The sequence below is a fragment of the Lampetra fluviatilis genome, chromosome 61 (genome assembly GCF_964198595.1).
Source record: "Lampetra fluviatilis chromosome 61, kcLamFluv1.1, whole genome shotgun sequence".
NCBI classification, from domain to species: Eukaryota; Metazoa; Chordata; class Hyperoartia; order Petromyzontiformes; family Petromyzontidae; genus Lampetra; species Lampetra fluviatilis.
The window spans coordinates 7476694-7502705 of record NC_136335.1 but is presented as its reverse complement, the minus strand read 5'-3'; the positions used below and the strand labels follow the sequence as shown (position 1 = coordinate 7502705).

The window sequence follows — 26012 nt, the reverse complement described above, 5'->3', positions numbered from 1 at the left end:
GACGTCAACATATGGCTCACACACACCGACGGCGACAGCGATGAGGTCACTCAGGTGGTGGGAGGGGAGATGACGTCACACAGGTGGGTTATGGAGGTGACGTCATCGCAGTCGTCCGCCATTCTTGGCCGGATGTGAGGCGCGGGAACGAAGGCGGCGCGCCTGAGGAGATTTACAAGTTGTAGGGCAACAACAACAACCACCACCGCCACTAACAACCACCACTAACCACCACGACTACCAACCACCACTGCTACTACCACCACCACTACTACAACTACTAACTAGTACTAACAACTACAAACCACCATCCACCACCAACCACTACTACTACTAACTACTACCACCATTACCACTACTACCACCAACCACTACTACTACCACCACCACCACGACTACTAACAACCACCACCACTATTATCAACCACCACTACTACTACCCACCACTACTACTACCATCCACAACCAGCACTATTTCAACTAGCAGCAGTAACAACAACCACCACCACTACTACTAACAACAACCACCACTACTACTACCCACCACTACTACTACCAGCCACAACCAGCACTACTTCAACTAGCAGCAGTAACAACAACCACCACCAGCTCAGTCGCCAGCAGCAGCAGCCTCAGAGGTGAGGACACGGGGATCCCGCTCCCTGCTACCGTGTGAAGCTCTGATTGTAATCATCACGACGCTACGGTCTTCTTCTATATCGCTGCGGTCATTAAATCGCCCGCCTCGCCTCTACTCCGCTCTGTTCTAACGTTGCGTGTTGTGTCCCACAAAGACAAAGATCCCCCGTGGAGCCTTTAACAGACCACACATGGCACTGGGTACTTAATTGAGGCCGAGTGGACCTAGGGGAGACCCAGGACTGATTCGGATAATCGTCACCGGCGGTGTTGGCGGCCGGGAGCGAGACTCGAACTCGCGTCGCCGGGTTCGTAGCGCAGCGCAACGACAAAGATACCCCGTGTAGCTCTAAAATAGACTTGGGGCAAGCTGCACCAAGTAAGCGAGCCGCACCTTTGAAGGCCGACACGGCACACGATGGGTGGGTGGCTAGCACCGCGCCCGGCCGCCTTTGTCTCCCCAGTGGCGATGTTTCCTGCACACCGCACCGGGTACTCGGCTAAGGCTGAGCCGATCTAGGGGGAGGCCAGAACCGGTTCAGATAATGCTCACCGGAGTTGATGTTCCCCGTGAGCGGTAATCGAACTCGGGCTCGCCGGGTTCGTAGCGGCAGCGCTGCGCCACCGCTCCCCACGGTGACAGGGGCACGCGTGGCGGCACGAGCTCCACAGGGCAGACGCGGCTGTGTCAACACGGAAACGCTCCGCACGATGACGGCGGCTGAGCGGGACTCCCCTCGGGGGCCGTTCGGGGAGTCGGGCTGCGGAGCAGGCTGCGGAGTGTCTGATGGGAAGCAAACGTCTTGACATGGTGCGCCTCGAGAAACGTAACATGTGTGTAGTGTATCGTGTAGTGTATCGTGTAGTGGGTAGCGTAGTGTCTCGTGTAGTATTAGTGTACAGTGTAGTGGGTAGGTATAGTGTAGTGGGTAGTGTAGTGGGTAGCGTAGTGTATAGTAAAGAATTAGTGTAGTGTATAGTGTAGTATTAGTGTATCATATAGTGCAGTGGGTAGCGTAGTGTTTAGTGTAGTGGGTAGCATAGTGTATAGTAAAGTATTAGTGTATAGGGTAGTGTATAGTGTAGTATTAGTGTATAGTGTAGTGGATGTATGTTGAACATATTTTGCATCGTACGTAGCCAACCGTGCTAATCAGAGGTGCGGGGGTAAGGAAAATAAACTTAACACAAAAAAGCAGTTCGAAATAAATTAGTTAAAATGTAGTATAGTAGTGCATAGTGTAGTGGGTAGCGTAGTGTATAGTGTAGTATTAGTGTATAGTGTAGTATTAGTGCATAGTGTAGTGGATGTATGTTGAACTTCTATCGTACCGTTCGTAGCCAACCGTGCCAGTCGAAGTTGCGGGGTGGAAAGACGGTAAACTAAAGACAGAATAACAAGATGAATATGCTACCGATTCAGAGTTACTCTTCTTAAGCCGCGTTTGAGCGGAGATGATGGAATGAATGACGCAGCTTCTGACAGAATGCTACCCCGGGTCAATTTGGACGGGAGATAAACTCGCGGACAATTGTGAAGCACACGTTTGTTGCGATGTCGGGATCCATCCGCTTGTCCCTCGCACGAATGCAGAGGAGAGGAGAGAATGGACGCGCGGATAGCACGACAGAGAGCCCACAGAGCGCGAAACGGCGCTGCAAACGGGACTGGTGGGTGAATAAGTATAACCCGTAAAAACAAAGTTTTTCACTATAAATCCTTTATATGCGTGGCAGCGAACGTAATATAAAGGATTTAAAAATATATTCGCCTGTGGAGGACGCGGGGATCGATCCCGCGACCTTTGGCATGGGAAACGAGGGCGCTACCAACTGCGCTACTCCGCCACAGCCTGTGGAGGGGTTACGCTCTGGGCTCTTATACTGTGACGTTCAGCCAAAGCCATGAATGAGTTCTATTTGAATATATGTAAAATATTTTTTTTTGCCTAAAAAGTGTAAAATTTTGGGAATTTTTTTTCACGAACATTAATTGTCACGCACAATGAGTATGTGTGGAAAATGTCAGCTCGATTGGATCACGGGAAGTGGGTTAAAAAACGACCGAAAGATTTGCACGGTCGTAAGCAAGCACGCAAGCAAGCAAGCGAACTTAATATAAAGGATTTAAAAATAAGTGAATACCTCAGTGGGCTTCGCCTGGTAGGATGGGGATGGTTTCGTTGTTTTCGTATGTTTGTGGGTGATTTGTTTGCCCCTTCCTGTACTCTGCACTATTGTTTGTTGTTGTAACGTTCTTACACCGTGCCGCTACTGGAGAGATCGCGGTGGCGAGATGTTAACTCGCTCGCCCGGTATGAAGGAGTTATGGGTTGGATCCCGAGCCCTGCTGTATACAGTATTTGGAGTGTGCATGTTCTCCCCGTGGTCGCATTAATTTTTATCCGCGTCCTCCGGGTTTTCTCTCCATATTTACAATCAGCGTCACGCGTTTAGAGTATTTGGCTGCTGCTAAAAAATGTCCACATGATATCAGCCACTTTCTTGGCCTTTCATTTGTGATAGCCAGGTCGCTTCTGCCAAAAGAGCGATGCAGCTCGGTGGGCCTTACTTGGAAACATAATTTTTTTTTTATTATACTGTCGCTGGGAAGTGGAGGAAGAAATGAGGGTAGTGATGTGGTGAAACAGGCTGCTCCATGACAGGTGATGAAAAGCCACGTGACTGCACGCCTCGAGAATCATAATCCGAATTAGCCTTATGATTGTTTCGATTTAAAGCTTTCGTGACTGCAGGGATTCATCTTCTTGGTTCTTTCGGTAAAGTCACGTAGAATGGAAGTAATACAATAAAGCATAATAAAACAATTCTCACGACGTTTCGGCCACAACGCAAGCAGCCGTCCTCAGGTGAAAACCAGGTCTGTCGAGGTGACAGCGTCTGAATGAAACAGCACACGTGCTTGGAGCATATATATAAGCTGGGTTGGAAGGGGGGAAAAGAGCGCCTTGACAAAAGAATATGCATATCAAGAGGCATTTAGCATATTTATATGCTAATGTTATGTTTTATTTTTATTATTTTATTACTTCCCTTCTACGTGACTTTACCGAAAGAACCAAGAAGACTTATGATTGTTGTTAGTATAACACCACGACCTCGACCAGCGTCGCCTTAACCACGGCGCTTGTGCTCACGTCGCTGACGGCATCGTCCAGTCCGTCCCTTCCTCGTTATTCGTCGCCTCTCAGCCCCTTCGCCGCCACCACCACCTCCCCTGGTATACAAACCACTTTGCGTCGCGCATGAAGAAGATGTCCCGTACTGCAGCGTACAATATGTTTTATGTACGGTATTTTGGTGGGTTTTTTTTTGATCGTATAGTGTATATTATTGTACCCTGTATAATTTGTGTTTAAGTTTACTGCTGGTACACTAGTGTTCAGTGCAGTAATTTTACTACTATGATGTAACGTTGCTAGTACGTCGATGGTGAAGATTGCACACATTAACAGACCGCTTCACCATACCCTCCATGATCTTTTATTTGCTCTCGTGAACAAATCGCTTTCATTGATGTCGTTTTGATATTCATCGTCGCACATTTCAGAAACACATTCCCAACGGAAACCAGGCAATTACTGTGCTAGATTTGAAGTTTTCGTGACTGCAAGGGTCCATACTCTTTGGTTTTTTCGGTAAAGTCACGTAGGTAAAAAATGTTTTACCTACGTGACTTTACCGAAAAAACAAAAAGAGTAATTACTGTGCTCCTGTTAGCTTGTAGAGGGATGTTAGCTGGGTGGTGTAGCACAGCAGAGTGAGTGATGGTTGTAGAGGCTCATGTTATCTGAGTGGTGTAGCGCAGCAGAGTGAGTGATGGCTTGTAGAAGGATAATGTCAAGGAGGAACCTACAGTTGACGACTCTATATCGTACGCTATGTATAGTGTTCGGGGGAAGAACTACAAACTAAACACACACAAGCAGTTGCAAAGAAATGAGTTTTCAATCTAGGTGATTTAAAAGGGCATAGATCCCAGTGGCTTCCTAATATCGAAAGGAAGAGCGTTCCAGACGGCCGCAAGAGCACATCTGAAAGCGCGCGATGCGGTGAACACCTTGGCGAGGATGAACGGAGTGACGCTTTATGTTTAATTGATGAGATCAGCAAGGTGTAGTGGTTCATGTGTAGCAAGCACTTGTTAACGATGAGTGGCATTTATTATACTGCGTGGGAGGGGGACCCTGGAGCAGCGGGAGAAGAAAATGTATTGTGTAAGGGGGAAATGCTTTATCCCGGTAAAGTTGTAAATGGACGGCTATTGGTCCTACTTGTCGTACTGCCTCCTGACGAGCTAAGGGTATGGTACCCCCTTGATGCCCATGGGAAGGGCATTTCACAACATAATTATAATAATAACAATTTTCACATTAGAATGATTGCACTAATACCAAATTAACCCTATTGGCGTTTCACCAGTGCAGCATAACACACCGGTCCCTCTTAAAACAGTTCTAAAATCTGAGTTTGGATCAGCAAATCTGTTTTGTCAGTCTTTAATTGACCCTGTCACTAAGTTTGACGCGATTAGAAAGTTTATTCAGTCTATTGAGATTTGGAAAAAAATGTGGTCAATATTGACCATTGAGTTGGGTCCCATTGAATCGAGGAACAACCGTCCGACCGAGTCTAGGGCAGAGTACAAATTATTGGAACGCAGAGCCGGCAATCGTCATCACGGCTGGGTGCTGCTATATGTCAACAGACTGACTGAAGCTTCGTGTTCTGTCTTCTGACTGCTTCGACATCACAAGAAACTGATTTTGAGGAATCACCATCCCCGCAAGGATTTTCTGACCGGGGTTTACAAATCGCAGGAAAATAAATAATTAGTGTGCATTAAAAAAATATATATATATACTGCGCACCACCAGTGTACTGCCAATACTTTAAAATGTACAGAATTATTTATATTTTCTGCCCTCTCAAGGGCGAGCTGTCATGAGTCACATGACCCCTCTCGCCATCTCTGCACTCATGCGGCGTTTGTTGTTGTTCCATCTCCTCTTGAGCCGTACGAGAGCCAGGGCATGGCCAACAGCTGGGTGATTTTCCATTGTGAGTGGGGAACGACGGGGCACGCCTATGGTGATGTGATATGGTGATTGTGGCGAGAGTCAGCCCAGTCAATCAACTCATGGGGCCTGGGTCTGTCCGTAACATCCTGTCAGCGAGCCTGTCACACTTCAGATGGCCTCAAAGTGCACTTGGCATGGCACAAGCGCCGTGGTAAGATCACTGCCACTTAATGGTAAACGGCGGCTGTCGTGGTTGTGGTGGTGTGGTGATAGTAAACTAAACTACAGTGGACTCGATTATCTGAGTGCGGTTTATCCGATTTGTGGATTAACCACGCTCCTGAGATTTTGACATAAATTAATAGATCATGGATTTTACCTTAAGCCCACATTATTAATAAAAAAGTGATACATTGTTATTTTTGAAAATGTTTATTACAATTCAAGTGCTTAAACCTAAAAAATATATTCCTTGAGTTAATCCGAAATCCATGTGATCGCCTCAACAGTACAGTAGTTGCATATCTTTAAATGTGGGTGGAGTTTGATGTTTATTGGCGTGGCTCTGCTGTCCACTTAGTGGGCCGAGTCTTCTGAGCAGGAGCAGGAAAGTGTTCTTGCTGAGCACGCACATCGATCGGTCAATTCTCTGCTGCAAATGTTTTGTTTTGTTCATTAACAAACTACATGTTCTTAGCTTGAACATAATTTTTACCTATATTAGTGATTTTTTGCATAGAGATCCATGGAAAATTAATATTTTTGGATTATCCATGATTTTGAATGATCTGCGGCCTGTCCTCCCTGTCATTAGTGCGGATAATCGAGAGTCTACTGCAGTTTAATCAGAACGACTGTAGAAGTCGTAGGATCTGGTTGTTATCCAGAACCCTCGATAAGTGGAGGCAGTGCTACCAGTGGTGGTGTGCGCAAGCAATCGCAAGGCTGCACCTTTTACCTTCCTGTCCCCGACCCTCTACCCAGGTTCTGTGGGAGCTGCATCCCTGCTGCAGATGATGCCGCTTGGAGGAGCACGGAGCCATCAGTGAGAGCCGTCGGTCCCATGCCCTGAGACTCCTCAGACAGACGGGACGCAAACAGTACATAGGTGGTGACAGACTAAGTCCATTGGTGACAGACAACAGGGACACAAGGTGAAACGCGGGTACCGGCATACGAGTGGTGAAGTCAAGAGGACGAGGTTAGACACAGCAGAGACAAAGATCCCCCCCCCGTGTAACCCGAGCAGACTGTCGAGGCAAGTGCTGTAGCGAGTAGCAGCACCTTTTTTAAGGCCGGCACAGTTGCACACGAGTGGCTGGGTGGCCAACACCACGCCCAGCTGCCTTTGTCTCCCAAGTGGTGACGTTTACACACCACACCAGGTACTCATTTGAGACCGAGTCGACCTACGGGAGGCCCAGGTCCAGTTCGGATAATCGTCACTGGTGTTGGTGGCTGTGAGTGGGACCGAACTCAGGTTGCTGGGTTCGTTGCACAGCGTAGCGCTAACCGTTGCACGCCCGCTCCCCAAACACACGTACAAAAACAAAGATCCCCCGTATAGCCTAAACAGACTGTACAAAACACGTACACGCACACGTTCACGCACCCGGAATCCCCGCGCTACCGCAGCCATGCCATCCCGCGCCCCTCCCCCGGATACCGTGCGCAACAACCTCCGCACGGCACCGTCTCCCCCACCATCTCCCCCGCGCGCCATCTCCGACCTCCGCTACTTGGATATCGCCACCAGCGCTGACCCTCTGCCTCCACCTCCACTGCCTCTGCAGCCGCCCGTAGGCGACGTCTTCAGCTGCTCCTCCGAGCCGGCGCCAGCGCCATCACTACCCGACATCAAACCGGTGCACCGCTTCATCCCCGACTCGGTCAAAACGTTCTTCAGCCGGCGCGGTCGGTCGCAGGGCCATCGGGGTCACCACGATGACGATGCCGGCACTGACGATGGTTCGAGGTCGCTGGCGCCAGTGCTCGCTTCATCCTCCGACTACTACCCCAGCAAGCGTGTCGGCGGTGGCGGCGACATGGCCGACGACGACAGGTGGCACGTCGGCGGTGCCAGCAGCGGCGGGGTCGACGGCGTCGGCATTGGCGGCGCCAGCAGCAGCGGGAAGGCCTCTGGGTTTAGCTACGGCACCCGGCGGGAGAAGGAAGGGCTGCTGCCCGACGGCGCCCACTACGATGGCATCTGGGAGGGGCCCTCGCTGTCCGGGATCCCCACGAGCACGTTCCAGACGTACAGCCAGCGCGAGGATGAGTACCGCGTGCGCTACGCCTACATGAAGTCGTGGCCAGGCCTCCTGCGCCTGCTGGGGGCAGTGCAGCTGCTGCTGGGCGCCATTGTGTTCGCCTGCGTCTGCGCCTACATCTACAAGGACAATGAGTGGTACAACTTCTACGGCTATGGGCGCCCCTCGGGCTCGCTCGGCATCGCCGGCGGGGCAGGCTCCTACTACGGCAACTACAACTACGACGGCCCCAAGACGCCTTTCGTGCTGGTGGTGGCCGGCCTGGCCTGGCTGGTTACCGTCATCCTGCTGGGCGTGGGCATGACCATGTACTATCGGGCCGTCCTGCTCGACGCGGACTGGTGGCCGGTGACAGAGGCGGCCATCAACGGGGCGCTATTCCTGCTGTACCTGTCGGCAGCTATTGTGTACGTGAACGACCTGAACCGGGGCGGGTTGTGCTCCTTCCAGTCGTACAACAACCCGTTGAGCGGGGTGTTCTGCAGGCAGGAGGGCGGACAGGTTGGGGCCACCATCTTCCTGTTCTGCAACACCATCGCCTACCTGGCGAGTACGGCTGTCGGGCTCAAGATGTGGCGACACGAGAACGCTCGCAAGAGGCGGGAGCGGGCGGGCGTGGAGGATTCGGAGGTGAGAATGTGTGTTTGTGTGTGTGAGGATCGCCGCCTTGCCGTGGTGGAGAAGCTTTTGTGTGTTCCCAAGAGTGATACCATCTGCAGCTTAGCCACTCGGATAAGGTCAAGGGGGGGAAGCTTCCAAACAAAGCACGATCCAACAACGACCTCAACGGCGGAGCAGGCAGAAGATACTCTTTGGTTCTTTCGGTAAAGTCACGTAGGTATAAAATCAAATATATTAAATCACGACGTTTTAATTGTAAAACAAACAATCATCATCAGGTGGGAAAATCACAGCAAGAAAATGTTTTTCTGAAGTGGGAGAGAGATGCTGTGGTGAGAGGTTATATAGGTAAGAGAGGGGAGGGGGCAAGGGAGGGGGGTAGGGAGGGGGCGTTGCATGGATGCTAAGACAGGGAAAGGGACGTGAAGCTGGACGGGGGGGGGGGGAAGTGGGCGGGGCTGGAAGTGGGAGGCTGAGAGAGCTGGGGATGCGTGGGGAGGAGGATGCAACAACAACAACACTGCAGCAACAATGCCAATGAAGCCAACAATGCCACTGCAGCAGCAATGCCTGGCAAATATGATGGAACAACCATTAAGCATTTAAGGTTTTACGTGGTTAATAACATCCTTCCAATGATTGCTCAATTTGTATCCATCTTCTCGGTTGAAGTTCTTCTTCTTCCTAGCGTTGTTCCCGCTGTGGCGCAGGGTCCGCTTTTCGGCATTGTCTTCTCCATTTGGCTCGGTCCAGGGCATCTTCAGGGGATGCGTTGACCGTCTTCATGTCTTCCTCTATTCGATCCATCCATCGCTTCTTCGGACGTCCGCGTGGACGGCGGCCCTCTGGCTCAATACGCATGGCAGTCTTGGCCACTGATGACTCATCACTTCGCATCACATGGCCGTACCACCGAAGCCTTGCCTCAAGCATCTTGTCCGCAATGGGGGCCACACCAAGTCGCTTCTGAACGTCTTCGTTCATGACACGATCCCATCGAGTGAGTCCGAGGCTCCATCTGAGCATCCTCATCTCCATGGTGTGGAGAGCTTGTTCGTGTACAGTTGTGGCTGGCCAGCACTCGGATCCATAGAGTGCCACCAGTCGGACGATGGTCTTGTAAATTTTTCCCTTCAGCCTATCCGGCATTTTCCGATCACAGAGGACTCCGGTGACTTGCCTCCACTTCATCCATGCCGCATTGACTCGTGACCTCACATCAGTCGTGATGCTACCATCTGAGCTGATGGTGGAGTCCAGGTACTTAAAGTCCGTCACTTTCTTCAGATCTTCTCCGTCAATGCTGATGGTGCCGTCGGTTTGGGGGCCACACTCCATATACTCCGTCTTTTTGATGTTGAACCTCATCCTGTTTTCGTCCAAACGTTCCTTCCACAGGCGCGTTTGTCTTTCCACTTCTCTTCATCTGAGAGGAGGACGTCATCCGCGTAGAGAATTGACCATGGCAGGGGCGTGTGCAGGTCGGCAGTGATCGTGTCCATGCACAGGATAAACATGAGTGGTGACAGGGCCGATCCTTGGTGCACTCCAACGCTGATGGGAAATGGCGGTGATATGCCCACTGCACACCTGACTGCACTGGTGATGTTCTTGTATAGGAGTTGCACCCAATGCACGTAGGTTTCAGGGACTCCATGGGATCGAAGCGAGTGCCAGATGAGGTCGTGGGGGACCCTGTCAAATGCCTTTTCAAGGTCGAGGAACGACACGTGCACAGCTTTGTTCTTCTCTCTGTGCCTCTCCAGCAGGAGCCTCGCCGCGAATATGGCGTCCGTAGTGCCACTTCCTTTGACGAATCTTCTCGGTTGAAGTTATGTCTGTTTATATATCTGTATGGCTTCATGAACAAACCTTTGATAGTAGCCCGAAGGTTTGCAGAGCACCTTAGTCTCGGAAAATGTTCTTGTTGTGGTTTTCCCACCTGATGATGATTGCTTGTGTTGCAATCGAAACGTCGTGATTTAATTTATTTTATTTTATACCTACGTGACTTTACCGAAAGAACCAAAGAGTATGGATCCCTGCAGTCACGAAAACTTAAAATCTAGATTTAGGCAGAAGATGACGGCAAGTCGCAACACTTGTGAAGGCGGAGGAAGGTTGCAGCAGAGAGAGGTCGCCAATTGTCGTGGCCTCCATGCCATAGGACCCCGATCCCTCTGTCAAGGACCGTGTGGTGGTGGCTGCCTGTGCATCGGTCTCCCCAAGTTAAGATGTCATGCGCAAGCATCCTCTTGAAAGGGAACAAACTCTTGCACATCCCAGATTTCAAGCCCTCTGGCGTTCAGCGAATGGTGGTGGGTGTTTAATTCGGTCGTCTGGCTCGTGGACAGAGGCACATGGAGCTTTTCGGCAGCTACACCCATTACTGAGCAGCCCTTTTTAGATCTGCTCTGCTCACCCCAGTAGGGGAAGGGGCTGGAATATGTGCCCTAAAATAGCCTGCCTCATAACTCATAACTATTCTCAGGTTTTTTCGGTAAAGTCACGTAGGTAAAAACATTAAAATTAATGAAAGTAAAATAAAACAAAACAAAATAAAATTCACGACGTTTCGGAGGCAACACAAGTCTCCGTCATCAGGTGGGACCGTCACAGCCGAATTAGCTGCATCAAGTGAAGCAATGATTCAAGATGTAATCCCTTATAAGCAAGTTGAAGGGAGGTGAAGATATGCTTATAAGGGATTACATCTTGAATCATTGCTTCACTTGATGCAGCTAATTCGGCTGTGACGGTCCCACCTGATGACGGAGACTTGTGTTGCCTCCGAAACGTCGTGAATTTTATTTTGTTTTGTTTTATTTTACTTTCATTAATTTTAATGTTTTTACCTACGTGACTTTACCGAAAAAACCTGAGAATATGAATCATTGCAGTCACGAAAGCTTCAAATCTAGAACTCATAACTAGTTTACCACATCCAGTGGGATCACCTTTTTACGGTCAGAAACAAATAAACATTTAATTTGGAGCCTGGAACGTGTGAACCCTAATGGACAGTGCAACCAGTAGTCGACCTGAGAGAAGAACTGCGATCATAGCAAGAGAACTGAGAAGATTTCGGATTGGCCTTGCTGCGCTCTCCACAACCCAACCGGCAGGTGAAGGGAAACTGAAGGAGGAGAAAGGCAGCTACACCTTCTTCTGGAAAGGTTAAACCAGCTGATGGACCCAGGCAACCATGGAGTTGGTTTCGCTATTAAGAACAGACTCGTCAACCACCTCTATGAAATCCCTGTGGGCATAGATGAACGCCTCATGACCATCCGTCTGAAGCTTGTAAACAACCAATTGGCCACAGATGTGAGTGCCTATACCCCAACCATGGACCCAAATGAGGAGGTAAGGGAGACCTTCCATGCCAACTTGGACATAATACTCTCAGGAAGACAAGATCATTCTTCTTGGGTATTTTAATGCCAGGGTCAGCCGGGACCACAACCTTTGGAGAGGCACGATTGGAAAGGAAGGTGTTGGCAATACCGACTCAAATGGAGTTCATCGAGCCAAATGTGCGGAATGTGACCTCATCATCACCAACACACTCTACTATCAGAAAAACGAATTCAAACCATCGTGGATGCATCCCCACTCCAAACTCTGGCATCTCATTGACTGTCATTGTCCGAGCCAATGGTTGTTATGATGTGAACAGCTCATCGACACAAAATGAAGAACCTTTTGCACCTGCAGAATGACACAAACTACAAGGCGAAAAGTGAGGCTCACGCCAGAAGCGAAGGCAGATGGACAGGCAAAGAAGCCCTGGAGATCCAGCAGCTGACAGACTCCGGAAATACCAGAGTCTTTTTCAATGCCACAAAGGCAGCATACGGACCCAGTTACCACGGCCTAAACTCCCTTGGCTCGAAAGATAGACAAAAGCTGCTGAAGGATGATGTATCAATCAAATGCCTGGTGGAGAGAACACTTCTTTAGAACTCAACTGAAGTACTGCTCGATGAGATGGAGGTCATCGACCAAATCCCTTAGCGACTCATAAAGGAGGACATGGAAGAACCACCCAACAGATAGGAGGTACAAGATGCCGTCGGGAAGATGATAAATAACAAGGCCGTTGGTCCTGATGGGATTTTAGCGGAAACCTTAAAGTAAGGCAGGTCAGAGCTCTTACACCACCCACATACATGTTCCTGCTCTTGAAGATCTGGCACAAGTAGGAAATCCCACACAGAACTCGGGGATACCCACTGATTGTTACCATATTTAATAAACTCCTTAAAAAAAGTTTTAAAAAACAACAGTTTTATGAACAACTTCGTTTACCTCACGGTCGAGAAGTACGTCAATGATGCGGCGCCTGCTCCTACATCAACGCTTACTTGAATTAATTACTTCCGTAACTCGTTCACATGGAGCAGGCGTGCCTGAGACACGTGGCACCTTCTGCTTGGACCGTGGCATTTTTCACCTACACAGATAAAAATATAAATAATAAGGCGTCCATACAAAATGTTAATTGCTTTAAAGTAGTGAATTAATATATGAATTGATGCCGATTTTGATACAGGCATGCATTTTCACGGGATCATAATCAAAATTTGGAATTTATTAGACAACAGGAAGTCGACTAAATTTTGATTACAAGATTTGACCACGACAAACATAGGAGTAAAGTTAAGTTAAACCGTTGAAAAAGGTGAACGGCATATTGTGTAAACTACAGAAGCACCACCCTTTTGTCCACCACCGGGAAAATATTCTACCCACATACTGGCAAACCCGGCTCCTACCCCCTGTCTGAAGAAATCCTCCCAGAATCACAATGTGGCTTTCGACCATCCAGAGGCGCAGCAGGTGTGATTTCCACTATACGATAAACTGCAAGAGAAATTCCGGTCTTCATAGTTCTTACAAAAGCCTTTGAGTCTTGTGAACCGTCATGCCCTCTTGCTAAGTCTGTCAAAAATGGGCTGCCCCTGACAAATTCACTAGGGTACTGCGACTGCTGCGTGACATGTCAGCAATATTGCTCAGTAACAGTGGTGCTCAAATGGAACTCTTCAAGGTGTAAACTGGAGTTAAACAGGGCTGCATCATTGTGCCCATCCTATTTGCAATCTTCATTGCTGCTATCTTGCAGCTCACAAGCCAAAATCTGCCTCTGAGTACATCAGCCGACTCTTCAACCTCAAGAGATTCAAGGCAAAGAGCAAAGTCTCCACCACTTCCATCATGGTGCTCCAGTATTCAGATTCCAATGCCTTCACTGCCCACTCGGAAGAAGACCTGCAGTGCATCCTGGATGCCTTCACAAAGGCATATAAGCTCCTCGGTCTGGCACTTAACATAAAAAGATGCATATCCTAACCACCACGTGACAAGACAACACCGGCCCCAGGAATACATACCACCATCGAAAATGGGATCACGTTCCTTACCTTGTCAGCCTTCTCTCCTCCAAAGCCGACATTGACGCAGATTTCCACCACCGCCTGAGCTGGCAGTGGAGCCTTTGCCAGACTGAGGAAAAGAGTCTTTGAAGATCATAATATCCAGGTCAATTCTAAACTCCTCGTCTACAAAGCCGTAGTTCTTCCCACCCCACTGTATACGTGGGCTGCAGAGGGCAGGGGCAACAACATAAGGAGATACTCCCCACCAAGAAGGCCCAACCATCGTCCATCACCACCATCGTGTAACCCTTGCCCACACTGCAGCAGAATCTGCGGGTGTTGGATCGGCCTCTTGAGCCATCTGAAGATCCACAAACAGGACCCACCAGGAGGACAATCCATACTCGAACCCGAGTGATTGCCGATGATGATGTGAGCTCATGTGAGTGTGCTTAAGTGCGGTACAGGTTGTGTGTGAGTGTGCGTGAGTATGGTACAGGTTGCGTGTGTGTGTAGACCTTGGTACTTTGTGCTACAGGCTTTGTGTGAGTGTATAGGCCTTGGTACTTGGGTCTACAGGTTGTGCTTGTGTGTGTGTGGCATACGTTGTGAGTGTGTTACATGTTGTTTGTGTGTGTAGGCTTTGATACTTTGTGCTACAGGCTTTGTGTGAGTGTGTGTAGGTCTTGGTACTTGGTGCTTCAGGTCGGGAGTGTGACAAGTGAGTGTGTGAGTGTGTTACAGGTTGTGTGTGTGTGTAGGCCTTGGTACTTGGTGGTTAGAGGCTGTGCATGTAAGTGGGGCAGGCTATGTGTGTGTGTGTGGGCCATGGTGGTGTGAGCACTACTGAATCTGGCGACCCAAGTTAGATTCCCACTCATAGCCAACACCAGTGACGATTATCTAAACCAGTACTGGGCCTCCCCTAGATCGATTCGGCCTCAAAATGAGTACCTGGTGTGGTGTTTAAATATTGGCACTTGGGAGACAAAGGCAGTCGGGCATGGTGCTGGCCAATCCACCTCCACGTGTGCCGTGCTGGCCTTCATAGGTTCTACTCGCTAACAGCACTTGCCCCAACAGTCTGTTAAAGGTTATACGGGGGTCCTTATCTTTGTGTGTGTGTACGCACGTGTCCCATCGCACACATGCACAACCTTTGTTATGTGTCTCCCTTGCTGCCTTCCGCAGATGCACAGCTACGATGCTCGGCCAGACAATCGCAGCGACCGCATCCACAGGGTGAGTGGGCGGCAGTGACTCAACTCCCCCCCCCCCTCCGGCGCTGCCAAAAACATTACCAAGCTGCAGCATGTACACAATTCTTTAGCACGTGTTGTGACGGGTCCTGCAAGATCCGACACCGTGTCCGTCCAGTGTTCACTGCGCTGTATTGACTTATGGTTGCCGAACGAATACATTATGAGGCCGCGCTTATTACACACAAAGTGTTTGCCACAAATTAACCAGAATACCTTGCTGATCTCGGCAAGGAACATAAACCATCATCACGCGAACCCTGGTCATCCTCGCAGCGGTGGCTTTTGGCTAGCCATCGAACAAAGACAGTCACCGCATCATGTTGCACTTGTGCGGCCGTCTGAAGCGTTCTTTCATCCGATATTAGAAAGCCACTGGAGTTATGCACTTTCAAATCATCTATATTGACAAACTAATTTCTTTAAACCCGCTTTTTGTGTTTAGTTTGTTGTCCTTCCCCCTCACCTCACAGTTGGCTACGTACAGTACGACAGAAGAAACTCAATGTACGTATCGTATATACGTACATTGAAGGGTGTGTAGTAAACACCGGCACGGGATGGGGTGGGGGGAGGTGTGGTGCTGACCACCCACCTCCTCGCGCCCTGTGCCTGGCCTTTATAGGTGCTACCCGCTGCCAGCACTTGTCCCCATATTTTGCTAAGGCTACACAGGTGATCTTTGTTGTCACAGAGCCATGACTTTGTCATTGGTCTTTATGTTGGTGCCCATGGGTGTATTCATGTGTGTGTCTATATCCATGTGTATGTTTGTACCTGTGCATGTCTACGTGTGTCTCCTTGGGGAGCTGTAGTGTAGTGATTGGCGCACTGTATGTATGTGTGTCTTTGTGTCTGTGCATGTGTGTGTCTGTGTGCGTGTATGCTTCTGTGTGTGTGTGTGCCTGTCTGTGTGTGTGAGGGGAGCGGTAGTTTAATGGTTAGCGCGCTGCGTTTGAACCTGGCGACACGGGTTCCCGCTCACGGCCAACACCAGTGACGATTAACTGAACCAGTCCCGGGCCTCCCCTAGGTCGACTCAGCCTCAATTGAGTACCTGGTGTGGTGTGTAAACATCGTCACTAGGGAGACAAAGGCGGCCGGGCGTGGTGTTGGCCACCCACCCCCTCGTGTGCCGTGCCGGACTTCATAGGTGTTACTCGCTAACAGCACTTGCCCCAACAGTCTCTTAAAGGATATACGGGGGATTTATGTGTATCGGGAGTGGTAGCGCAGTGGTTAGCGTGCTGTGCTATTGAACCCGGCGAACCGGATTCGGTTCTCGCTGGGGGCCAACATCATTGACGAATATCTGAACCGGTCCTGGGCCTCGCCTAGGTCGGCCCAGCCTTAATGAGTCCCTGTTGTGGTGTAGAAAAACATCAGCATTGGGTCATGGTGCTGGCCACATGACCAACCCCCCTCGTGCGCCATGCCAGGCCGTCACGAAAAAAACGTATACGGGACCTCACGGTTAGCAACACAATTCCCTACGAATCCATCAGGCTGTACCATCCAAAGCTTCCGGCCTCTGGCAGGGTCAACCGGGGTGGGTATAGGGGTGAGTCGGTGTAGAGGGGCGAGTGGCTAAACTCCGTGATGTCACAGCCGCTTGCGGATGAGTTGTTGGCCCACCTTCAGGCAGACTTATCCCACTGGGGTTAGCCAAGGTGTGCCGTATCTTATTATAATCGCCTACTATAATCTCCCAGATATATCTGTCCGTCCCACGTGTGACGTCACTCCACATAAGGCCCACCCCCGCCATTAATATTCATGAGTGGGTGGATTTTTACACTAACGCAGAGGTAGGTTGAGTTGAATTCAATAATTTATTACGCAAAGTCGCTTCAAATATGATGTTTCTTTACAGAAAGTGACGGTAAAAAATAAATATTCGCAGCACAGTGCTACATCCGTGCGTGACGTCACTGCAAAAAAGGCCCCCCAATTAATTAATATTCATGCCCGTGTCGAAATTACACTAACGCACAAGAAGGTCGCGCACTCCACATGTCGCAACCCTACCCTCATTAATAATCATGAGCTGAACAATTTCTCGATTGAATATTTCAGATTTACTGCAATATACACCCGTCTTTGGACAGGCAAAAAAGCTTGTATTTTTATTTATGCAGCACTATAGATAGATAGCATTTATTTCTGTGAATTTATTATTTTAACTTGTATTTTGTAACCATAAAAATAATGGTAATACATCCAAAGTTCATTCTACTGAAACTGCATGTATCGAAAATTGGTGTCATCATTTATGTAGGTATGTTGAATTTCTTCCACATTGTACGTAGCCAACCGTGCTAATCGGAGGTGTGGGGGAAGGACAACAAACTAAACACAACAAGAAGCAGTTCTAAAGGAAATTGGTTTGTCAATCTAGATGATTTAAAATTGCATAGCTCCCAATAGCTTCTGAATATCGGATGGCAGAATGCTCCAGACGGCCATATAAGCGCCGAGCAATGCGGTGACCGTCTTTGTTCGAAGGCTGAGCCAAAAGCCACTGCTGCTGCGATGATGACCGCACAAGCAAACTCCATGGACTGCTGTCTGCGGACGATCATTGTACTCAACCTATAGGAATCCCAGATGAAGCTAGTGACGATGATGATGTACTGGGGGAAATGCTTTGGCCTGTGCGCTTGCACAGGGTGGGGCTGTGGAGTTGGACCACAGCCCAGCTCCCAAGCGGAGGCCTGAGATCCGGAATGGTCACATCCCATCGGGGCACATCCCCAAGCCTCTGGTGGTGCCGGACTACGTCGCGTGAGTTTCGCCTGTTTTCTGCTGCTGCCGCCAACCCTCGATGGCACTTGGCGATTGTAATGGCACACACGATGAACACATAGTGACATGCACTCACGCATGTGGTTGATATTGAGATTAATTTGTTCATCTGTTAGTCTCAGCACCGTTTAACTGGTTAATAAAAACACCGGTTAGTGCTGAACTAGTAACTAATTCACGCGTTTTGTTTACGTGACAAACCTTACTAATTGGATGTCGGGTGGTGGTGGGTTTAACGACATTTATATTTACACGATATAACCCAAAAAATACTTCATGGATAATTTCCATCCGTTTAATGTCATCTGGACGTGGGGGATAGAGCGGTCCCCCCCTTTGCGCAAAGCGCCGGTTTTCTCCAAGTACTCCGGTTTGCTCTTCCCACGTGCGCGATAATAAACACAACTTGTCAATAATTGGCTGAAAATATCTTATCCATAATACCGGTTTTTTTTGGGTTAGATCGCGTAAATATAAATGTGTGTCGTTAATCCTGCCGCCGCCACCACCCGACACAGCCAATTAGTAAGGTTTGTCACCTAAACAAAACGTGCGAATTAGTTACCCACAACAGCATTTACAATTACAGTAGACTCTCGATTATCCGCAAGTGGTTTATCCGATTTGTGGATTAACCATGCACCTGAGATTTTGACATCAAGTAATAACTCATGGATTTTCCCCTTAAGCTCAAATTAATAATCTAAAAGCAGTTATTCATTGTTATTCTTGTAAATTTGTATTAAAAGTCACGTGTTTAAACCGAAAAAATATATTGTTCCGGTTAACCCGAAATCCATGCGATCGTCTGTACAGTACAGTAGTTGCATATCTTTACAACAGTGGGTGGAGTTTGATTTATGTTGATTGGCATGGCTCTGCTGTCCACTTAGTGGGCCGAGTCTTCTGCGCCAAAGCAGGAAAGTGTTATCACTGAGCAACTAAATTTTCTTAATTTTAACATAATGTGTATCTATATTCGTGTTTTTTGCCATAGAGATCCGCAGAAAACGGATATTTATGGATTATACGCGATTTTGAATTATCCGCGGTTGTCCTCCCCCTCAGTGCAGATAACCGAGAGGACTGTTTTTATATGTGTGTGTGTTGTTTTCCTTTCAAGGTGGATTTAATGACACACTTATATATTTACGCGCTCTAACCCAAAAAAAAACCTCTTGTAAATAATTTCCATCTGTCTATTTCCAACTGTACGTGGGGGATAGAGCGTTGCCCCCTCACGTAAGGTGTTAGGTTCTGCTGGGTGCTCCGGTGTCCTCCCCCCGTGGGGTTATAATAAACACCATTCGTCATGAATTTAGAATATTTATACATGAGAATCAAAATATTTACTTATACTGGAGGAATCTGATGATCTATAAAGCTCTTTCTCACAGATGTCCAATACGGACATGGGGTCACATCTTGAAATAAAAATCCAATGCAGTGGCAGGACCCCTCCTGTTTGAGGGTTCTCGGACTCAGTGTGGCTCTACTGGATAAATAAGTACATTATTATTATCATATTATTCAGTTATCCCGAGATTTACGATACCAGTGCCGTGGTGGCTAGGAGATGTTAACTACCTCGCCTGGTACACAGGAGGTTGTGGGTTCGATCCCGACTTTGACGCCTGCGTTATATTTGAAGTTTGCGTCTCTCTCTCCCTCTCCAAGTGGTCGTGTTGATTTTTCTCTGGGCCCTCTTGTTTTTCCCCTCCACATTTAGAAGCAACGTCACTCGTTGAGAGTATTTGGCTGCTATAAATTTCCAAGTGATGATAGAGATGATGAGCCACTTCGTTGAATTATCATTTGTGATGGCCAGGTCGCTTCTGAAAAAGAGCTACATAGCTCAGTGGGGCCTTACCTGGTAAAATATAACTATTGCTACTTGCAATAGTTTTTAAGAAGGGCACACAATTGTTGTCATCATATCTACCCCTCTATTTAAAGAACGAAACAGCAGGACTTATCCACAAATCTGGCTGTCGCCTGATGAAGCTAGTTGTAATTACTGGAGAAATGTCAAATTCATATTGTAAATGTTGTGGCTTGCCTCCAACACAACGGTGTGTTGTACTAGTGATGAATTGGCATGTTCTGTTTACGTGAGAAACCTGGCTAATTGGCTGTGTCGGGTGGTGGCAAGTTTAAGGACATATATTTACGCGATCGAACCCAAAAAATCTGTGTTATGTAAAATAAAAACTAGTTTTAGTTTATGCAAGGGGTGCGTTCTTCAAACAACGTGGGTGAAACGAATTTTCGTATATCCGCTTTCCCGTTAATTGAAAACTAAAACATTTGGGATGCGTTTCGGACAGTGATTCCAACTCTACTCCTAACCTAAAACTATAATACACACACACACATCACTTTTTACCATGCAAAAATAATAATAAAGCGCATAAAATTGAAAAGGATTGAATGATAATGAATTTAAAAAAAAATCTTTTAAGGGGGAACTCACCAAAAGATCTGCTGATACCGTGACGCTGTCACGGTTCACAATCAGAATCTTTATTTAGATTGACGGAGGAGTCTGATGAGCTTTGAAGCGATTTGTCTCAGATGTAAAGTAGCGGACGCATGACGCAGCTTCCCCGGTGGATTCTCATTTGATGACCTCGCGGCTCGTGCTGTGACATTTCGTTGCGGAATTCGATTTCGGAAATCGGAAAGTGTCCACGATTTGCCATTTGCAATTATTCGAAATTAACGTAAAGCAAACGTTCGTTCATAAACCGAGCATTCGTTCGTGAACTGAGGAGAACCCCCTTGTGTGTTATAACCAATTGCGATTGTGGTGACTGGCTGCGCTCAGGAAGTCCCCGTGTCTGACGACTCGTGCCACGTGAAATTTCGTTAACGCTAAAAATGTGATTTTGTCAGTCGGAACGTTTCAACGATCGTCAATCGCGCTCACGCAAAGTTTTTTTAACCGAGGGACCGCCCCCGCACCCTGTACTATAACCGATCGCAATTGTCGTGCTGGCTGTGTTCAGGAAGTACCCGCCAATCGGCTCTGACGAGGAGCGCGACCGCTACAAGGCGGTGTTCACCGACCAGTACGCCGAATACCGGGAGCTGAGCGCCGAGCTGCATGCCGTGGCGCGCCGCTTCACCCAGTTAGAGGGGCTCATCAAGCGGCTGCCTACCGAGTCGCACAGCCAGCAGGTGGAGTGGAAGGGCGCACAGGGAGGCCCACAGAGAGGCCCACAGAGAGGCCCACAGAGAGGCCCACAGAGAGGCCCACAGAGAGGCCCACAGAGAGGCCCACAGAGAGGCCCACAGAGAGGCCCACAGAGAGGCCCACAGAGAGGCCCACAGAGAGGCCCACAGAGAGGCCCACAGAGAGGCCCACAGAGAGGCCCACAGAGAGGCCCACAGGGAGGCCCACAGGGAGGCCCACAGGGAGGCCCACAGGGAGGCCCACAGGGAGGCCCACAGGGAGGCCCACAGAGAGGCCCACAGAGAGGCCCAAAGACTCGCACAGAGACCTACAGACATACAGATTCACACGGAGACCCACAGACTCGCAGAGGATCATAGACTCGCACTTAAGACTCAAGACTCGCACAGAGAGAGTCATACTCATACAGGGAGACCAACAGATTCACAGAGAGAGGCTCATAGATTCATCCAGAGAGGCTTAGTGACTCGTATAGAGACTCAGATTCACACAGGGGTTTACAGACTTCTACAGAGAGGTTCACAGACTCATACAGAGAAGGTCACAGACTCGCATAAAAAGACTCGTAAAGACATGCTCATAGACTCACACAGAGACACGCAGGCTCGCATAGAGATACATCGACTCGCATAGACCCACGGACTATAGAAGATAGTGAGATGGTCGTGTAGTTTTTAGAGGGGGATGAGAAGGTGGTGAGCTGTAGAGGAGGAGGGTGAGGAGGTGGTGAGCTGTCTGCTGACCCTGCCTGTCATGTCCCTGTAGGAGATGGAGCGAGTGGCGAACGTGTTCCAGGAGTACGAGAAGAAAAAGAATGTAAGTGCGCGCACTGTATGCACTAGACGCACTACCACTCTTGACACTACGTCCTGTACAGACGCTTGCAATACATTATCTGCTGTGCCACACCCACAAAGGGGCACCACGGTGCCGAGGAGATGTTGACTACCTCGCCTGGTATGCAGGAGGTTGTGGGTTCATTCCTGACCCTGACGATGCCTGCTGTATATTTGGCTTTTGCGGTGTCTCTCTCCCCGTGGTCGTGTGGATTTTTCTCCAGATTCTCCGGTTTTTCGTTCCACATTTAGAATCAACGTCATGCATTCAGAGTATTTGGCTGATGTAAATTTCCACTTGAATATAAGCCACTTCATTGGGCTGTCACTTGTCGCCAGGTCGCTTCTGAAAAAGAGCTAATAGCTTAATAGCTCAGTGGGCTTTACCTGTTAAATCAAATCGTTTAAATTTCGATTTAAAGCTTTCGTGACTGCAGGGATTCATCTTCTTGGTTCTTTCGGTAAAGTCACGTAGAATGGAAATAATAAAATAATAAAAATAAAACATCGTGAGAATTATTTTATTATGTTTTATTTTTATTCTTTAATTATTTCCATTCTACGTGACTTTACCGAAAGAACCAAGAAGATCAAATAGTTTAGTTTTCATATGGGTCTCGATGAGCATGGGGCATCTATGAGTCTCTGTGGGTTTCTGTGGGTCTCTGTGGTTCTATATGAGTCTCTGGATCTCTGTGGGTCTCTATGGATCTCTTTGAGTATGGGTCTGTATGGGTCGATAGGTGGTCTCTGAGTGTGGAGAAACTTGCATTTCGATTATTTGCTGCTGATATAAATTTCCACTGAAACCAATTTGTAAGGCAATCATTTGTGATAGCTGGGTCACTTCTGACAAAGAGCTATATAGCTCAGTGGGGCTTTACCTGGTAAAGTAAAATAAAAAATATTTTTAGTTTTCACTGCATTGCACCACACCGAGGTGAGTGGTGCAATATCGGTGTTCCGCAAGGTTTGGTTCTGGGTCCCTGAGTCGTCGATCTATACAGGCAGTCCTCCCATAGCGCTCAGCATGCGTTCTTGGTAAATGGAGCGCTGTAGGAGGCCACTATAACACGCTTCCAATGGAGATGCGTTACTGACAGTGCTTTAATTTCCTGATGAGCGATTTATATAATGGCTTAATCCAGATTCACATACTAATAACAATCCAATGAGGTGGTGTTGTCATTCACGTGTCGCTTGGGTCCTTCTCCCGCAGGACCCGGCGTTCCTGGAGAAGAAGGAGCGGTGCGAGTACCTCAAGGCCAAGCTGGCGCACATCAAGCAGCGCATCCAGGAGTACGACAAGGTCATGACCTGGAGGGACGACCTCTGATGGGGAGTCGCGAGGCTCCGGGACCCAGCTCGGCACCGGCGTAGCGAGTAGCCGACACGGCCATATACAGTGACACACTGGAAACAGCACACACACGCACATGTACTGGATGCAGCACACACACACCGCCAACCCAACCAGCAAAACCGATACAACCTACATAGCCACGTACAGCAATACACACACACAGCCAACACAACCAGCATAGTCAATATAACCTAGTGCGCACGGATTGCGGAGCCGCGCTCATAGTTAACACAGCACACAGGCAATGTTACTCAACTGGCAACACATTGCACCGCACACACAGAGTACACTCGGTAGACAGCAACATGCAGAGCTGCAGAGAGAGCAGCAGATGGCAGTGCTGCGCAGGGGTTGCAATGGCTCAAGAGCATTACTTAAAAGTTTAATAGAGCACAGGTTAACTCCGGTTTCCCTCTCACAAGGCAACAACCGAGCTCGTTACGATTAATGGATTGACAGACTAATTCTCAATGCTTGGCGGTGAATGCACCGAATTACGAGTTGGCGAATCTATTCTTGATGATGCCGCAGGTAGCTTTAACGGTTGAACGAGAGGAAAGGAGGAGGGGCGCCTGTTGGAAGGGACTCGGCGGAGTGCGTGAACCCAGGGTGGCACGGGGGTGAAAGTGATTAAATGAATGGGGCAGGGTCGAGTGTATTTTTTTTCCAAAAGTATTGTATTAACAAGACGATTCCTGTACACACAGACGATTGTGGAGTGTTTTTTTGGGAAAAACTGGAAGTTGTGAATGAAAAGCAATGCGGCCAACCTTTGCCCTCTTGAGAAGTTGGTGCCCCCCCCCCCCCCTGATTGAGATGCACGTAGCACGGGATGCGAAACAGGGGACAAGCGGTTGGGGGGAAAAGCACGCAGAGTGAGGTGCACGGTGGCTGCTGTTTGAGAGACGACCGGGAGAATGGGTGGACCGTTGAGAGAGGGTGGTGTGGCATGGCAGGGCATGGCGGTTAAAAACTAACGACAGTGGCGGTGTAAATAACATCATCAACAACAACAAAAGTAGCACAGCAAACGTTCCGGTTAATAAAATATGCCGGGTCTCTGAGAGTTGCACTCACGGTTCACCAAAGTTTTCCAAGCAGATACAAACTTTCAAGAGAGAATTTTAAGCCTACATATTTGTTAAACTGTGATATAAGATATACACTGTTTTCACATCAGGTACTTAGCAGGCAGTTGTACAGAGCATTCTAAGTTGATTGTAGAGAAAGCAGTGGGGCAGTTTAGAGCATCGTAGTAAAGTAGTACTGTACCGTACATACAGACTGGCAGGGTCCTGAAGCTCCCGTTCGCAACAACGACGGATCTACAAGAAGTCGGATGGCTGTCGGAAAAATTTTCCGGATACGGCGAAGGAAGATTTGTCTTGTCGTTTCTATGGGAACCGATGCCGGTTAATAGAAACATTCCAGATAGTAAAAGTGCCGGATAAACAGAAGCTTTTGCTATAATAATAATACACTTGTCATCTCGGCAAATCTCACCCAGTCTCAAGACTGTTATGCGGGGAAGGATGCTGCTGCCGCTGCGTCAGTATGTTCGGCACGTGAATTCCGTTGGCGTTTGAGAGGTTGGCTTCGAGTGGGAGTAATACGTGGAGAAATTTCCCTGAGAAATTCGCGGACTAATTCCCTGGAGAAATTCCTGAAGAAATACCGGGAGAAATTCCTGAAGAAATACCAGGATCAATTTCTATGGGTGCTGGCGCTTTCCCCGGCGAGGCTGCTGTGCGTGCGTTCGAGAATCTGTTTGTGGTGGGTTTTTTTTAATAGCTGAAGATTTTTTTTTAACATATACACGTTATTCGCCTTAACTCTTGCACACGTTCCGCGGGGGTGGTGGCAGAGGGGGCGAGCACGTACACCACTTTGCGTTGCTTTGTGTCTAATGTAGCCCTTGCTGGGTGTACGATGATGGGTCAGGACGCTGCACTTGAGCGTTGGTAGAGTGGCTCACCATAGCCACGAGTTGGAGCCAGCGGTCCCCGGCATCTCCGGAAATGCCGATTCAATCCCACTTTCCCGCGCTGCCAATTGATGGACGGGACATGTTTGATTCACAATCGCCGTACGTTGCGTTGGGGTTCAACCCGAACGGCCGGGGCCACTCGAGGCGCTGCCATTTGCTGCTGCGTTGCTACGACCAACACGGCAACAGCAACTCTTGAAGTGTGACAATTCATCTTGTTGTCAGGTCGGGTTCAGGGGGGAGCGAATCATTCCAATTCCAGTGACTTGCATATCTTACTTCTTAAGCACTACATTCCATAATGATGTGCCATCAGGAAGAGCAGGTGGTGATGGGTGGGACACGTGCAGGATGGGCGACTGTACTGATGACGCAGTTTGTAGGTGCTGCGGGACGGATTTCTTCGTCGAATGGTTTGTAATTTCTTAAATAAAGAGAAAACTACAAGACCCCACCGCATGTGGAGATGAGTGATTTTAACCCTGCGCACATCATTAACAGGTGTTGGGTGGTCGAACTCAATGGTTCTCAACCGAGGGTTATGCGGATCACTGAAGGTTACCATTAGGTTATTTATAAATGTGTGAAATTATATTGTACGTGAGAGTCATTG

General features: G+C 48.5%; 1 protein-coding gene across 3 annotated transcripts; it reads left to right on the top strand.

The window, feature by feature from the left end:
* Positions 1-25838, top strand: MARVELD2 (MARVEL domain containing 2). Of its 3 annotated transcripts, none has more exons than XM_078881334.1 (7): positions 1-83; positions 6666-8581; positions 15145-15195; positions 17881-17996; positions 21026-21197; positions 21979-22029; positions 23269-25838. In XM_078881334.1, the coding sequence occupies exons 2-7, from the start codon at positions 7319-7321 to the stop codon at positions 23383-23385; spliced, it is 1770 nt and encodes a 589-aa protein (XP_078737460.1). In that variant the 5' UTR covers positions 1-83; positions 6666-7318; the 3' UTR covers positions 23386-25838. The 3 variants fall into 3 exon arrangements, with proteins under 3 accessions (XP_078737460.1, XP_078737459.1, XP_078737461.1); XM_078881333.1 differs by lacking the exon at positions 1-83 and adding an exon at positions 90-638; XM_078881335.1 differs by lacking the exon at positions 1-83 and adding an exon at positions 2096-2310.
* The last annotated feature ends 174 nt before the right edge of the window (positions 25839-26012 follow it).